Source organism: Ruditapes philippinarum, unplaced genomic scaffold (genome assembly GCF_026571515.1).
Source record: "Ruditapes philippinarum isolate M1 unplaced genomic scaffold, ASM2657151v2 ctg1287_1_1_1_1, whole genome shotgun sequence".
Taxonomy (NCBI): Eukaryota; Metazoa; Mollusca; class Bivalvia; order Venerida; family Veneridae; genus Ruditapes; species Ruditapes philippinarum.
In genome coordinates this window covers 108,027-125,093 of record NW_026859481.1, presented here as the reverse complement: position 1 = coordinate 125,093, position 17,067 = coordinate 108,027, and the positions used below count along the sequence as shown (strand labels likewise).

The window sequence follows — 17,067 nt, the reverse complement described above, 5'->3', positions numbered from 1 at the left end:
AATCGATGACACCCCTACAGTATTATGACTGGTAGTGTTGTACACAGTATTATAGCTGGTAGTGTTGTACACAGTATTATAGCTGGTAGTGTTGTACACAGTATTATAGCTGGTGGTGTTGTACACAGTATTATAGCTGGTAGTATTGTACACAGTATTATAGCTGGTAGTATTGTACACAGTATTGTAGCTGGTAGTGTTGTACACAGTATTATAGCTGGTAGTGTTGTACACAGTATTATAGCTGGTAGTGTTGTACACAGTATTGTAGCTGGTAGTGTTGTACACAGTATTGTAGCTGGTAGTGTTGTACACAGTATTAAGCTGGTAGTGTTGTACACAGTATTATAGCTGGTAGTGTTGTACACAGTATTGTAGCTGGTAGTGTTGTACACAGTATTGTAGCTGGTAGTGTTGTACACAGTATTATGACTGGTAGTGTTGTACACAGTATTATAGCTGGTAGTGTTGTACACAGTATTATAGCTGGTAGTGTTTGTACACAGTATTATAGCTGGTGGTGTTGTACACAGTATTATAGCTGGTAGTATTGTACACAGTATTATAGCTGGTAGTATTGTACACAGTATTGTAGCTGGTAGTGTTGTACACAGTATTGTAGCTGGTAGTGTTGTACACAGTATTATAGCTGGTAGTGTTGTACACAGTATTGTAGCTGGTAGTGTTGTACACAGTATTGTAGCTGGTAGTGTTGTACACAGTATTGTAGCTGGTAGTGTTGTACACAGTATTATAGCTGGTAGTATTGTACACAGTATTGTAGCTGGTAGTGTTGTTCACAGTATTATAGCTGGTAGTGTTGTACACAGTATTACAGCTGGTAGTGTTGTACACAGTATTATAGCTGGTAGTGTTGTACACAGTATTGTAGCTGGTAGTGTTGTACACAGTATTGTAGCTGGTAGTATTGTACACAGTATTATAGCTGGTAGTGTTGTACACAGTATTGTAGCTGGTAGTGTTGTACACAGTATTGTAGCTGGTAGTGTTGTTCACAGTATTATAGCTGGTAGTGTTGTACACAGTATTACAGCTGGTAGTGTTGTTCACAGTATTATAGCTGGCAGTGTTGTACACAGTATTAAAGCTGGTAGTGTTGTACACAGTATTTAAGCTGGTAGTGTTGTTCACAGTATTATAGCTGGTAGTGTTGTACACAGTTGTATAGTTTTGTAGTTAAATCTCCGGATCACAGCAGTCAGAGCCACATTAAATTACATGTAATCAGAGCACACTGTTCTGGATTAGAGAGTTAATTATTATATAACATAAAAAACAGACTATTGGGGACTTAAAAAAATATTTAGTTTGGAAAGGATTCTGGATTATGGAGTGTTGGATTATGGAGTGTTTGCTGTATTTCCTCTTGTGTGTGGGAGTTTCAAACTATTTTGTCGCAGTTAATGGAAGGGGTCCTTCTTATAAATTTTAGGGGGGAAAAACACGGTATTTTTGCAAAATAGAAAGGAAAGACTAAATGTGAATTGAATTTTAGGGGGTAATTGCATAATTTTTAAAAGATTCTTCCTGAATGGAAGCAGCTCTTACACAGCCCCTACTAGAAGGAAAAAAGGTCTGGAGTTTATATCTTTGTAGTTTTTACTAGATACTTTATACCATCACAATATCAATCCTATAACAGATGTTTTAATGTTAATTGGCATCCTTTTATTTGTCATTCTTGTATGGAGATGTGAAGCTCAGTTAACAAAAAACTTCCAGTAAAACTATGTTTTAACATTTTGTCTTGAAATAACTTTGATGAATAACTTGTAGAGTCCAGAGCATGATGATGAAGAGATGGGAGATGATGCTGTACAGATGGAATGTCTGGAAACATTTGCTACAAAAGATTTTATAATGGAACCTGGTGTGTTTTCAATGCTCAAACAGTAAGTAACTTACCAAATCAAAGGAATAAAAAAAATTGGATAGAAATTTTTTTCAAATGTTTATATTTGAAACACTTTATTAATGATTTGCTCTTCATTCATTCATGAGTATTTACTGTAAGAAAGACAATACATAGATATTCTTCATCTATTCTTTTACATTATACATAATATGATTTTTCATCCAGTTCATTGAAATTGCTGTCTTTCTGTATTAATTTTTATTAATTTTATGATATACTTGTATATTGAGGCAATGTTACAATTGCTATGTATTCATTTAGATTTATTATCATTATTTTGGCTGACTAGTACATTATGTAAATATAAATGATATTCTGATGATAATCTGATGATAATTTCTAGGTTTCTACAAGCAGGTGGATCACCTGAGCGTGTTGTAGAGTTGCTGTCAGACAATTATCATGGTGTAGCACAGACGGTTAATTTATTAGCTGAATGGATGATACAGGTTGGTGTGGACATAAATGAGGTACAGGAGATGGTAGAAAGTCATCTTAAAGAAGTTATTGTGCGGACGTTTGATCCTAAGAAAGCAGATTCTATTTTCTCTGATGAGGGAGAGGTAATTATGATATAAGTTCAGCAATATAGGAAGATATTCTATTGATTCTATCGATTTATTTTAAAAACATTCATCAAGTTATTTTCTTCATTTGAACATAATCTGTTATGTTTTTTCTTGTTCGAAATATTACAACCAGTCTCTGAATTTAATCTTTACATTTCATTCTGTATAGTATATTCTACAAAAAGGAGTTAAAAAGCATTTTTTTGTATGTTTTTAGTTTTGAGAAATCCAAGACTTTGATTTCTGTTCATCTACTGTTTTCATTCTTGGTTAATGTTGCTTTGATATTTCATACCGATATAAGATTAGGCCAATCTATATACATGTGATTTTGTTATAGACTCCAAGTTGGTTAGCAGAGATGATAGAGTTTCCTACATGGCGACAGTTGTTCTACAGGTTAGCCGAGGAGTATCCAGACTGCCTTATGTTAAACTTTACCATTAAGGTACCTTTTACCTGTTTTTACCTCATTTATAAAAAATGGCTGCTGTCCAATATAAAAGAAATATTATCATAAACTAAGGTCATATGTTATGAGATGTACGTGACAAGAAAGTGCTCTGCTTCTATAGCTTTTCTGATTGATTCCATATACCTTAAAATTGCAAATTCAACTTGATTGTGCTGTACATGCTTTTCTGAAAAGATATTGTTGGCAATGGTATCATGTTTATTATTCCATGTCATGACGATGATCAATGTTTTTTGTTTTTTTTTGTCATGTTTCACACGATGCTAGTATATTATATAACATGTTTATAGTGGTTCAATGATATTTTTGAACAATGCTTGAACAATGCAATCATACAATAATTTTGATATAATAATGATCATGATGCTTCATATTATTGTGCTGTCTGCTACAGTTTTCATGTTTTCCTACTAAATGATTTTTGTCTAGTCATGGTCATTGAAAATAAAGGTGTTTTGGCCTATTAGTTACTTTTATGTCTCCTGCCACAGATACAACATGCTACAAAATAGTTGTGCCATATAGGGAATAAAATTCCAATCACCCCTCAATACATGTGCTGAATTGGCTATCATCATTCAAAGCATGTGATCATCAAGTAGTTAATATGTGTTCCTATAATTTACTTTTGTTTTCTCATTAAAGGTATGCTCTGTCATTTGCTAAAAGTATATCAAAATGGTTGCCTGATAGTCTGTAAACCCATATCTTTTATAAGGGCATATTATTTCAGTTTATTTGGCTTAAGTATAAGTTCATATAAAAATGCATCAACCAATGTTTATCACTTACTTAACTTACTTTCCTAGTGTTTTTCAGTATACATGTATATTTACAGCTTATATCAGATGCTGGGTTCCAGGGAGAGATAACATCAGTTTCCACAGCCTGCCACCAGATTGAGGTCTTCTCAAGAGTTCTTCGTACCTCAATATCTTCTTTCCTAGAAGGTGGTGTCGAAATAATGGAGAAAAATTTACCTGAATTTACTGTAAGTATTCTGAATAAAGTTCTTATTTTCTTTAATGTGTTATATTTATGTGTAGATACCCGAAATTGCTTTACAATATAATATATAATGTGTTAATTGTCCAAGAAACTAAAAATGTATATTAAGATTGTGGTATTTTAATATTGATGTGCTCTATTGTGAGAGTAAGCAATTATGATGGATGTATTTTTGTGACAAATTGCCACTCCTGTTTAGAATCATGAAATATAGTTGTAATATATAGAGTTTATGTTACAGAAAATGGTATGTCACGGTGAACATACATACCTATATAGTCAGGTGATGATGACAATATTAGCACAGGAACAAAAGGGAGGATCAAATATCAGGAGGATTTGTCAGGAGCTACAGAAATGTGCCAATAATAGGTAGATTATGGTTATTCTGAATATCTAGATATATATATATATATATACATGTAATAAATTTTATTGAATGTTTCTTGATGAATATAGATAGATTACAAACAAAATAGACAAGTCTGACAACTTTTAAGAAATGGACTAGGACCCAATCTTGGGAATAGAATTTTACTGAAATGCACTTGCATGGCTTGTTAAACTATCAAACACTGCGACTGGTGAATTTTTTTACATATCTTCAACCCCATTAATGTAGGTCACTGACCAAGACCCAAACTCTTGTATAGATTTTTACTGAAGTATTCCACTTTGTAAATAAGGCAAATTTCTGTATAGCTTGTTTTACTGCCAAACATTGTATATACATGTAGTATAGTACATTGTATATATCTAAGCCAACTGTCCATGTGACAGCTTTTGGTTCCTAAATCTTCTTGCACCACTGAAGGAAGAGAGTTTTGTATTTTCTTCAGATCTGCCAGACCAGTAAAGTAGTGAGTGCAGCTAAACTGATACAAAATAGAGAAATATATTGATCCAATGTTTTAACTTGGAATCACTTTTAATTTTCTTGATAAAAATAAAGAAAAAAATACTTGTTATTTGGTGATATTGAACTTATTGTATTTGCTCTCGTCTTATATATATATTTTCTGATATTAGAGGATTGGATGTGACACCTATCACACTTGCATTGAGTGGCGCAGCAGCATACCCCAGAGCATGTCAGGCACTTTCCTCAATGTTGTCAAAGAAGGCCCTGAATCCTGCAGATATAACTATAGTAAGTTTGTAGATTAAAAAATCTGCAAGTTGATTTATAGTTTCTTGTGATGCAGGGAATGTTAGTTTACCATAATGATTTGAATGTCACCCTATATGTTGTAATGCACTTTTAGCTTTATTTCTGAAATTACTTGGTGCAAATGTGTAGCATGATGAGACTTTGTGTTCAAAGTCAATGTCACATTTACAGGTCAAAAGTCAGCAGTCAGAAAATCTTGTCTGATCCACAACTCTGTCATGCATTAAGGGATTTTAGAGTTATGTGGCAAAGCTGTTAAGCATAATAAGTCTGTGTTATCATAGCAATTATGATAATCAATGCCTTGTTACATATATCAGTAAGAATTTCATAGATTTCAATAAATTTATGGGAGTAAATTATTCTACTCAAGGATACCCATAACATAGTGTTTCTACATTATCAAAGTTGCATGATAGCAATAACTGTATGATGTGATGTAAACAAATAAAAAAAAGCATATATATAAGAATATAGAGGATATTGAATGAGTGTAGGTTTAATACTTAATTTATTGAACGAGTTGAATAAAATCATATTATGCGAGCCTCTGGCGAACCTACACGAATATAATATTCTATTTATCACATATATAAAATAAGAACGGTAAATTGTTAAAAAGAGTCATTTTTCTTTGACGCGCCTATAGTGTAACGCTAACATTGGCGCGCTTTAACGCTATGTTTATAGCGCAAATGACGTGACGTCAAAGTGTTATTACACTAGTGTAATATTGTCTAGTGTAATATTGTTTTTAGCTCGACTATTCGCAGAATAATCGAGCTAATGCAGTCACCCATTTGTCGGCGTTGGCGTCCCTGTGGTTAAGTTTTTGTATGTAAGCTGGTATCTCCATAACTACTGAAGGGAATGGATTGAAACTTCACACACTTGTTCTCTGTGATTATCTAAGATGATTGGCACAAGTCCCATAACTCTGATTTGCTTTTTTACATAATTATGCCCCTTTTTTGACTTAGAAATTCTTGGTTAAGTTTTTGTATGTAAGCTGGTATCTACATAACTACTGAAGGGAATGGATTGAAACTTCACACACTTGTTCTCTGTGATTATCTAAGATGATTGGCACAAGTCCCATAACTCTGATTTGTTTTTTTACATAATTATGCCCCTTTTTCGACTTAGAAATTCTTGGTTAAGTTTTTGTATGTAAGCTGGTATCTCCATAACTACTGAAGGGAATGGATTGAAACTTCACACACTTGTTCTCTGTGATTATCTCAGATGATTGGCACAAGTCCCATAACTCTGATTTGTTTTTTTACATAATTATGCCCCTTTTTCGACTTAGAAATTCTTGGTTAAGTTTTTGCGTGTAAGCTGGTATCTCCATTACCACTGAAGGGAATGGATTGAAACTTCACACTCTTGTTGTCTGTGATTATTTAAGATGATTGGCACAAGTCCCATAACTCTGATTTACTTTTTCGCATAATTATGCCCCTTTTTCGATTTATAAATTCTTGGTTAAGTTTTTGTGTGTAAGCTTGTATCTCCATAACTACTGAAGGGAATGTATTGAAACTTGAAGGGATTGTACCCTTCGGACAATTTTATGTATTCATATAGGTAAGCATTATTATACTCAATGAAACACCCTTGTGACAAATTTTCGAATAGTCGAGCGTTACTGTCCTCCGACAGTTCATGTTATTAAATGGCTTTATTACCTTCCTGTGCCGCAGTTTATGTGATAAACATGTTTATTTCAGTTATATAAGATGTACTCTGACAACCAGTATCCTCCACCTCCAGTTGATCTTATCCGAGTCCCAGCTTTTCTAGGTATATTCTCAATGTTCTATTATAATGTATCTTATCCAAGTCCCAGCTTTTCTAGGTATATTCTCAATGTTCTATTATAATGTATCTTATCCAAGTCCCAGCTTTTCTAGGTATATTCTCAATGTTCTATTATAATGTATCTTATCCAAGTCCCAGCTTTTCTAGGTATATTCTCAATGTTCTATTATAATGTATCTTATCCAAGTCCCAGCTTTTCTAGGTATATTCTCAATGTTCTATTATAATGTATCTTATCCAAGTCCCAGCTTTTCTAGGTATATTCTCAATGTTCTATTTTAATGTATCTTATCCAAGTCCAGCTTTTTCTAGGTATATTCTCAATGTTCTATTATAATGTATTTATCCAAGTCCCAGCTTTTCTAGGTATATTCTCAATGTTCTATTATCATGTATCTTATCCAAGTCCCAGCTTTTCTAGGTATATTCTCAATGTTCTATTATAATGTATCTTATCCAAGTCCCAGCTTTTCTAGGTATATTCTCAATGTTTCTATTATAATGTATCTTATCCAAGTTGAAGCTTTTCTAGGTATATTCTCAATGTTCTAATTATAATGTATCTTATCCAAGTCCAGCTTTTTCTAGGTATATTCTCAATGTTCTATTATAATGTATCTTATCCAAGTCCCAGCTTTTCTAGTAAGGTATATTCTCAATGGTTCTCTATTATAATGTATCTTATCCAAGTCCCAGCTTTTCTAGGTATATTCTCAATGTTCTATTATAATGTATCTTATCCAAGTCCCAGCTTTTCTAGGTATATTCTCAATGTTCTATTATAATGTATCTTATCCAAGTCCCAGCTTTTCTAGGTATATTCTCAATGTTCTATTATAATGTATCTTATCCAAGTCCCAGCTTTTCTAGGTATATTCTCAATGTTCTATTATTAACCAGGTTTTCAATTTTGAAAATCCTGGTTATTAGATTGGGGTATGGCGGGCGGATGGGCGGCTGGGCGGATGGGCGGGCGTCAAACGAAATTGTGTCCGCTCTGTAACTCTTCAACCCTTTGAAGAATTTTGATGAAACTTCAGACAAATGTTTACCACATCAAGATGACGTGCAGAACGCATGTTCCGCATGGCTGGCTCCAAGGTCAAGGTCACAGTGACATTAACATTGAAAATCCTGTCCGCTCTGTAACTCTTCAACCCTTTGAAGAATTTTGATGAAACTTCAGACAAATGTTTACCACATCAAGATGACGTGCAGAACGCATGTTCCGCATGGCTGGCTCCAGGTCAAGGTCACAGTGACATTAACATTGAAAATCTGTCCGCTCTGTAACTCTTCAACCCTTTGAAGAATTTTGATGAAACTTCAGACAAATGTTTACCACATCAAGATGACGTGCAGAACGCATGTTCCGCATGGCTGGCTCCAAGGTCAAGGTCACAGTGACATTAACATTGAAAATCCTGTCCGCTCTGTAACTCTTCAACCCTTGAAGAATTTCGATGAAACTTCAGACAAATGTTTACCACATCAAGATGACGTGCAGAACGCATGTTCCGCATGGCTGGCTTCCAAGGTCAAGGTCACAGTGACATTAACAATTGGGAAAATCCTGTCCGCTCTGTAACTCTTCAACCCTTTGAAGAATTTTGATGAAACTTCAGACAAATGTTTACCACATCAAGATGACGTGCAGAACGCATGTTCCGCATGGCTGGCTCCAAGGTCAAGGTCACAGTGACATTAACATTGAAAAATCCTGTCCGCTCTGTAACTCTTCAAAACCTTTGAAGAATTTTGATGAAACTTCAGACAAATGTTTACCACATCAAGATGACGTGCAGAACGCATGTTCCGCATGGCTGGCTCCAAGGTCAAGGTCACAGTGACATTAACATTGAAAATCCTGTCCGCTCTGTAACTCTTCAACCCTTTGAAGAATTTTGATGAAACTTCAGACAAATGTTTACCACATCAAGATGACGTGCAGAACGCATGTTCCGCATGGCTGGCTCCAAGGTCAAGGTCACAGTGACATTAACATTGAAAATCCTGTTTACATGATTTTAAATTGATTGGCAGTCAAAGGTCATATCATCTTTGGAGGTAATTTAAAAAAGATATGATATATTATTTCATGTCTACTTTGTAACTTGTTTTTCATTATACAGAATTATCAATATAATTATAGTGAACAAAATTCTTCTGTGCTGAACTCGTCCTACATTTCTCAACGGATTTTGTTCAAACTTTCACAGAAGCTTTGTCATCAAGCACCCTGGCACATATTGTCGGGGGTTTTGTGATTGGATAGTTTTTTTACCTAATTATGGCCCTTTGTTTTTTCCTTATACATAATATTATAGTGAACACTTCTTCAGTGGCAATTCCTCCTACATTATTCATGTTTTACATTGCACATAGTTACATTGTTTGTTGCTTGTATTTGTATTTCAAATACAACATATTTATCTACAATGGTGATAATTGAAAACCTGGTTTCATGGCATTGCCATGTTTCTTGTAATGTATCTTATCCAAGTTGAAGCTTTTCTAGGTATATTCTCAATGTTCTATTATAATGTATCTTATCCAAGTCCCAGCTTTTCTAGGTATATTCTCAATGTTCTATTATAATGTATCTTATCCAAGTCCCAGCTTTTCTAGGTATATTCTCAATGTTCTATTATAATGTATCTTATCCAAGTCCCAGCTTTTCTAGGTATATTCTCAATGTTCTATTATAATGTATCTTATCCAAGTCCCAGCTTTTCTAGGTATATTCTCAATGTTCTATTATAATGTATCTTATCCAAGTCCCAGCTTTTCTAGGTATATTCTCAATGTTCTATTATAATGTATCTTATCCAAGTCCCAGCTTTTCTAGGTATATTCTCAATGTTCTATTATAATGTATCTTATCCAAGTTGAAGCTTTTCTAGGTATATTCATAAATCTTATGCTCTTTAAATTTATATATATGACATTTTAGTGTTCTTTGTAATAATTTGATGTATAGGTAACTTCTGTAAAGCTATAAGACTTTGATATTATGTTTTAATGTTCTGTAAACCATTGTTATTAAAACTATACTATTAATCAACAATTCTAATAATCTTGTTCAACTTCATTCATTAGAGATTGGTTTTAAAGAGTGTTTTGATGTGGTTTTCTGTTTGTCAGATCTGTTGATAGAATCTCTGTTCAAGATGAATCAAAGATTGAATCAGGAACATAAGAACAAGTATATATACTTACTGTCCTATGCTGCTAGTGTTACAGAAGCTTATAAAAAGGTAATATAACCCATCTTTACATTCACAGTGATGAAATTTTCCATGCTTATTATTTTCATTTATTATATACCTATAAATTTTCTTCCTAAAATACACGCAAATCTTAAGTGCAAATACGGAGAGAAATTTCCGTATTATGTTAGTGACAAACACGGTACCATATATAATAGTGTCAGACTATTTTTGAAGTTGGTTCCAATCTTAGCTTTGTATAACATTCCATTTGGAAATGGGAACCAAAATTATTAAAGGTTTTGCAAGAATTACGTATTCATCTGTCAGTCATGAATTTATTTCTTGACAACTACATTTCATTTTCTGAATAAAACGAAAAGGTATATAATAAAAGGAAAAATATATTATAGTAGCATTCTGAGGCTATGTATTTTTCTACTCGCAACATTGGAGAATTTATATCTCGCGAGACCTTTGGTCTCGCGAGATATCAATTTTCTACCACTGCTCGTAGCAAAATACAAAGTCTCAGAAAGCTACTACAACATAATATTCTGTATGTATTATCATAATGCCCAACTTTATTTTTTTTTTATAAAAAAGGAAGTTTTCTCCTTGCAGTCGAACTTCTGTCTTCTCAACATTTGAAGGTAATAAAAATCTCTCAGCATTGAAATTTATAAATACCCTCTAAACATGAAACTGTTATGAAGCCTGTCCTCAACATCGAAGTTTATGTAGATTTTCATTCTTTATCATTTATGAGATATGCTTTATGTGTATAAAAATCCTTATGATTATTTCCATTTATGAAGATATTTAATTTCTGCATTTACTTTATTTTGCTTCCTGTTTGTTGGTTCATCACTGAGGAACCAAAATGTTTATGTTAAGAGTTTTACAGTCACTAATAATTCATAGATTAATCTGGAATAAAATCTGGAAACTTCTTACTGGTTCATAGTGGAATTGTGTTGAAAATTGATGCAAAATGCTGAACAATTTTGAAACAGATTCTTCCTTAATTTTGTCTATTAATATTCTGTGTCTGTTTATAAAAATATTTGTGGTATCTAAATATTGTATTTACCATCTATTACTTATAGGGTGTGAGGAAGCATATTGAAAGGAAGGAGTTGAAACCTACAACACAGGCATTAGAGAAAGTACAAGCTTTGTGTGCATTAAATAAAAATGCTTCAGAACTTTTAGTAGATGTATCAACTCTCTTCCAATGTATAAAGTAGGTATCTAATAAATATAGTAAGGGAGTACAGGGAAAAAAATTTCAGGTTTAAAAACAAGCATGTCCTGTAATAATTTAAAAAATTGGCTATTGAATGGAAATTTCAAATTTTACAGTGGCACTTGTTTTCAGGGAGATTTAAGTTTGGTTCTATAATTATCCTTAACCATTGGTGATTCAATACTGACATTCATTAGGAATTTGTGTAGAAAAATAGGTACTTTGTACTGATGCAGACTCATAACCACTGGTGAAATGCTATGAAATATATAATTTACAAACAACAAAACTGATTACAAAAATGGCTGGATCATATTTAAGAACAAGATAAAAATTTGGATAATCTTCTATAAGCACATGATTACTGCTATAATTTTACTGAAAGTCATTATCAAGAATCCTGCTAGCACTAAAAATCAAATCTTTGTGTATAACATACTGAGAAATATAGAAATATATATGAGCCGCGTCACGACAAAACCAACATAATGCGTTTGCGACCAGCATGGATCCAGACCAGCCTGCGCATCCCCGCAGTCTGATCAGGATCCATGCTGTTCGCTATCAGTTTCTCTACTTGTAATAGAGTTGGTAAGCGAACAGCATGGATCCTGATCAGACTGCGCGAATGCGCAGGCTGGTCTGGATCCATGCTGGTCGCAAATGCATTATGTTGGTTTTGTCATGACGCGGCTCATATATTGATCCTCAACTTAACCTGTTTATTTTTGTTCAGGTTTCCAGTGATTGCAATAGGAGTGTTAGCATGGGTAGATGAGATTTTATCAGACAAGAGTTATTTCAAACTAAATACTGATCATACCCCCCTACACCTTGTGCTGGTAGATGAAATCGTCACCAATCATATATTGTTACATCAAAAAGCTTTAGATCTTCTCATCAGATTGTTTGAATCAAACTTTGATGAGCTTGATGTACTTGTACAAGTAAGTACTGTATAACAATTGGGTGTAAAATTTGTACTTGTACAAGTAAGTACTGTAAACAATTGGGTGTAAAATTTGTCTAAAATAAGATGCCCACATAGTAAGTAAGTTGAGACAGCTGACTTACATAACCCTTTGTCATGGTTTAGTTTCTTTTACAATATAGGGAGCACATTCTTCTAAGAAAATGAATATAATTATATTTGGTAGATTTTATTTTCTATGTTCCTTCTTTTGCCTGGAATATTGTCAGGAGAGCATGGGTGTCTAATGATTAATTTTGAACGTTCTGTGTGAACATAGTGGTGTAGCAAATAAAATTTCAATCAAATATTTTTGTTAATCATTTCAAGTAAAAGGTTATTGTATTGTTTATTGTATTGTTTTGTAATTTTGTTGAAGAAAATGACATCAGGTATTGATTAATTAATAAGCACTGTTAATACATTAGTACTTGTTAAAAATTCAGTTTGATGATATATGACTTACATTTTAGTTTTGGAAATCATGAATTCATGAAAATGAAAGTCCCAGTCTGTAATTCAAACATTAATATTGTATTGTTTCTGTTAATCAGCTTGAGTTGAAGAAAACAGTATTGGATCGTATGGTGCATGTATTTAGTCATGGCTGTGTTATACCAGTAGTTAACTATATAAGAGGATGTCATAACAAACAAGACACAGACATATCTCTCATCAGACATTTTGTCTCTGAGGTTTGTATAATTATGCTGTTTTACATTGAAGACAAAACCCCCACATACAAAAAACCCACACCTCAAAGGTCCACACATAGATTTTAAAGAGTGCATAAAACCCCAGATCCACTCTATAAAAGTAAAGTTTTGGGGTTTTATCCACTCTATAGAATTCATTTGTGGTGTTTTGTTCACTCTATACAATTTGAGGTTTTGTCCTACATTTGTTTTACATTTATGTAGAACAGGATACAGGAAATCTATATAATATGTGATATGTTAAAGTAAAAATGTTAAAAATTATAGTTAGTACTAGTGGCAAAATTACATGGCTTTAGAAAGGAACACGTCTTTTATGACTAGGAAGTTTTGTTAAAGGCATAAAGAAATAGAATTTTTGTTAGCTTGGAAATCGGCATCTATCTTGTTATTCCTAGTTATTGTTGAAATATCAAGTAAGCTGCTATGTACCAAGATCAACAACAACTGCAAAAGTTATTTATATCTTTAGTGTCAATAGTTCCATCCCTGGAAGAGCACATTGTACCATATGACCTATATATTGTGTGAATAGAAAATGATGTTTAGTTTATACAGAGGGTATTTTAGTTTGATTTAGTAAGAAGCTACATGCTTATAAACACAGTCCCAAATTTGTTCCTGTAACCAACCAGTGCTGAACAATGAGTGCAAAGTTTCTTTCTTAAGGATACAATTGCTTTCCCTTGACATGGTTTAAACCCACATAGCTAGAGATTCCGAGATTGCTAGTCTAGATTACTAAGCTAGAGATTCCGAGATTGCTAGTCTAGATTACTAAGCTAGAGATTCCGAGATTGCTAGTCTAGATTACTAAGCTAGAGATTCCATGATTGCTAGTCTAGATTACTAAGCTAGAGATTCCGAGATTGCTAGTCTAGATTACTAAGCTAGAGATTCCGAGATTGCTAGTCTAGATTACTAAGCTAGAGATTCTGAGATTGCTAGTCTAGATTACTAGACGTGTTAATCAGTTGGTCATGCTGCTACTCATTTAAAATGATGAAGAAAGTTTTTCCTCAGTTATACTGAGCATCAGCTGTGAGTAAATGCCTTGTCTTCACACATTGCTGTAAATAATTAAAAAAAAGGAATTGGTTAAGATTGGAATTTTTTTATTCAGTTTCAAGTTAAGAAAGATGTGTTGTGTTAATAAACTTGACTATTTGAAGAATATACTATAGACAACAGTTGCTTAATCTGAGAATAAATGCATGCATGTATTTAATTCTTTAGGAATAAAATTTGTAATTCTTTTATGTTTATCAAATGCTATTATCAAATGCTATCCTATTGTGCTATATGCACATGTTACAGGTATTAGATGTGATAGCTCCACCATATACACAAGATTTTGTGAATCTATTTTTACCACTGATAGAGAATGAAGGTATTACAGGAACCCTACGCTCAGAGGATGGTAATGATCCTGTCTCCGAATTTATATGTAAGTGCTAGTAACCTTCCTTATAATTGAAGGCTTAAGTTAATTTTAGTAAAAATTAATGAAAGAAAATTGAATTAGAAAAATTGATTTCTTGCCAAATCAATAATCCAACTGAAGGTTCAGATATCACCAGAGATAGAGCTTTGTTTTCTTTGATTTTATGGCGCACCAACACAAATCAGGTCATAAGGCGTGGAAACAGAAAAGATGATTTTGGCTAACCTTGTGTGTTGCAAGTAACACCTCACCTGCTGAAGCCAAGAGATGTATTAACTCCAGTAATTCAGACCCATTTAGTTCCCTCTAACAATCACACAGGGATAATGGGTAGCTGCAATTCTGATGCCTCAACCCTTAAAGGCAACCCCTTCTTTCATTTGAATTTCAGAATTTAAAATTTTTATTAGGACAGATAAATAATAAAATACTGTCGCTTTAAATTGGTTTTTTTTAGTAAAAGTGTATGATTTGGTAATAAGTTAATTTCCACTTCATTGTCAATGATTTTAAATTTTGTGGTGTATTTATAATTCTTCCATATTTAACAGATGTTACTTTTTTTCCCCCAGGTCATTGTAAGGCTAACTACAGTACCACCTGAAGTGTTCACCAACTTGTCTAGTAATGGCTAACTCTAGAATGAAGTCTTCAAATATAATAGAACAGTAACCTTGTAATGTGATGTTTACATTCTGTTGAAAATGATAATGGTGTTAATGGTATAAAAAACTGTTACACGGAAATATCAACAGTTTTTCATCAGCGGACAGCAAAAGAAAAACTGTTTCAAGGAAACATCAACTGGCACATCAGTGAACAGCAAAAAAAAAATAATGGAGATTTCATGGCATTATTTTGATGGATGTTTACATATTGTGCTGGACACAGTAGAGACTATTTTGTGTTTATAGATACAGATCTCTCTGAGTGTTAACATATATTAGGCTACAAGAGATAAGTATTACTGATTGGTCTGTATCACAGCCTCAAATCATCAACTTTGAGTCTATCAGGGGCCACAATCATGTTTTCTCAACAGTTTCAGGATGTACACTTTATTAATTGAGCTAGTAGCTTTTGTTACACTTCCTGTTTCACATTTATTAATATTTTAATAATTTAGATCTTTAATTGCATGAAAAGGAACACAAGAGGTGAATGGTCCGGCAACTTGCAATTGCATAGATTAATGATATACCATGCATTTGCTGACCTACCCTTATGCCAGAAAACTATTTTAAGTCCAGCAGTGTTTTCTTTTCTTTTCAAAGCAAAAAAGGTGGTTAAATTTGAAAAAGATTTTATTTTTAATGCATTGTCATAGAACATGATTTTATGGAATTCTATATTGTGGAACGAAACACTGAAGATAGGGAACCAATGTTTGGTTAATTGACTGTTACTTAACAACTCATAAAACAGTTAAATCTTAGTTCTCACCTGATGCAAACAGAAATATAGAACCAGCTTTATAGTAAGATAATGGCTGTGGTATAGAGTTAATATTGTTATACTTATGTACAACAATCTGGAACAAAAGTGTTGTCTTTTTCAGAAACAGGAAAAATGGGAGATATTTTCTTAAATATTTACTTTGCAACACGCTCGATTCTACATTTGTACTATGATAAAGTAAATGTTGAACTAAATAATAAAACAGAATACTGAATGAAAGAACTTTGTTTTATTTTATTTTTTAATTATTTTTTTTCAACAAATAAAATACATGTATAAGACATTTCAAATAGCAATTAAAATTAATACAAGAGGGCCATGATGGCCCTAGATCGCTCACCTGATTTATCAAACTCATCCAAACAATTACCTAGACAAGCATTCTGACCAAGTCTCATGACAGGTGAGTCAAAAATGTGACCACTACAGTGTTAACAAGGATTATCCATATTTGAGCAGTGCGACCTAGTTTTTACCCAGGTGACACATATTCAAACTTGACCTAGAAATCATCAAAACAAACTTTTAGACCAATTTCAAGGATACTTGGATCAAACAGTAGCAACTAGAGTGTTAACAAGATTTTTCTATTTTTAGCTCCGGTGACCTAGTTCCACATGCGATTTCAAACTCCAAGCAATTACCTATACAAGCATCCTGACCAAGTTTTGATGATAATTGAGTCGAAAATGTGACCACTAGAATGTTAACAAGGTTTTTCCATATTTGGGCGGTGTGACCTAGTTTTTTTCATCCAAGATGACCAATGTTCGAACTTGACTTAGAAATCATCAAAACAAACTTTCAGACCAATTAACAGAATATTTGGATCACAACAGTAGCCACTAGAGTGTTAACAAGATTTTTCTATTTTTAGCTCCGGTGACCTACTTTTTCATCCGAGATGACCCATGTTCAATTTCTTCCCAGCAATGACCTAGACAAGTTTCCTGACCAAGTTTGATGACAATTGAGTCAAAATTGTGACCACTAGAGTGTTAACAAGGTTTTTCTATTTTTAGCTCCTGTGACCTAGTT

The 17,067-nt window shown here is 33.3% G+C and overlaps 1 protein-coding gene across 1 annotated transcript; it reads left to right on the top strand.

Annotated features, from left to right (window-relative positions):
• Window positions 1–1,776: 1,776 nt before the first annotated feature.
• On the top strand, window positions 1,777–16,340 carry LOC132756662 (negative elongation factor D-like). The gene is made up of 13 exons (XM_060747795.1): window positions 1,777–1,913; window positions 2,280–2,499; window positions 2,846–2,953; window positions 3,819–3,971; window positions 4,230–4,360; window positions 5,018–5,138; window positions 6,893–6,965; window positions 10,128–10,240; window positions 11,302–11,438; window positions 12,178–12,388; window positions 12,966–13,106; window positions 14,445–14,574; window positions 15,144–16,340. Exons 1-13 carry the CDS (start codon window positions 1,822–1,824, stop codon window positions 15,173–15,175), a joined length of 1,662 nt encoding a protein of 553 aa, XP_060603778.1. The 5' UTR covers window positions 1,777–1,821; the 3' UTR covers window positions 15,176–16,340.
• Window positions 16,341–17,067: the final 727 nt, after the last annotated feature.

Bases quoted from the DNA above. Each gene is read 5' to 3' on its own strand.
- LOC132756662 (XM_060747795.1), top strand. From the start codon at position 1,822: ATGGGAGATGATGCTGTACAGATGGAATGTCTGGAAACATTTGCTACA. The intron at 10,241-11,301 runs GTAATATAACCC...TATTACTTATAG, and splicing joins TTACAGAAGCTTATAAAAAG to GGTGTGAGGAAGCATATTGA. The intron at 12,389-12,965 runs GTAAGTACTGTA...TCTGTTAATCAG, and splicing joins AGCTTGATGTACTTGTACAA to CTTGAGTTGAAGAAAACAGT.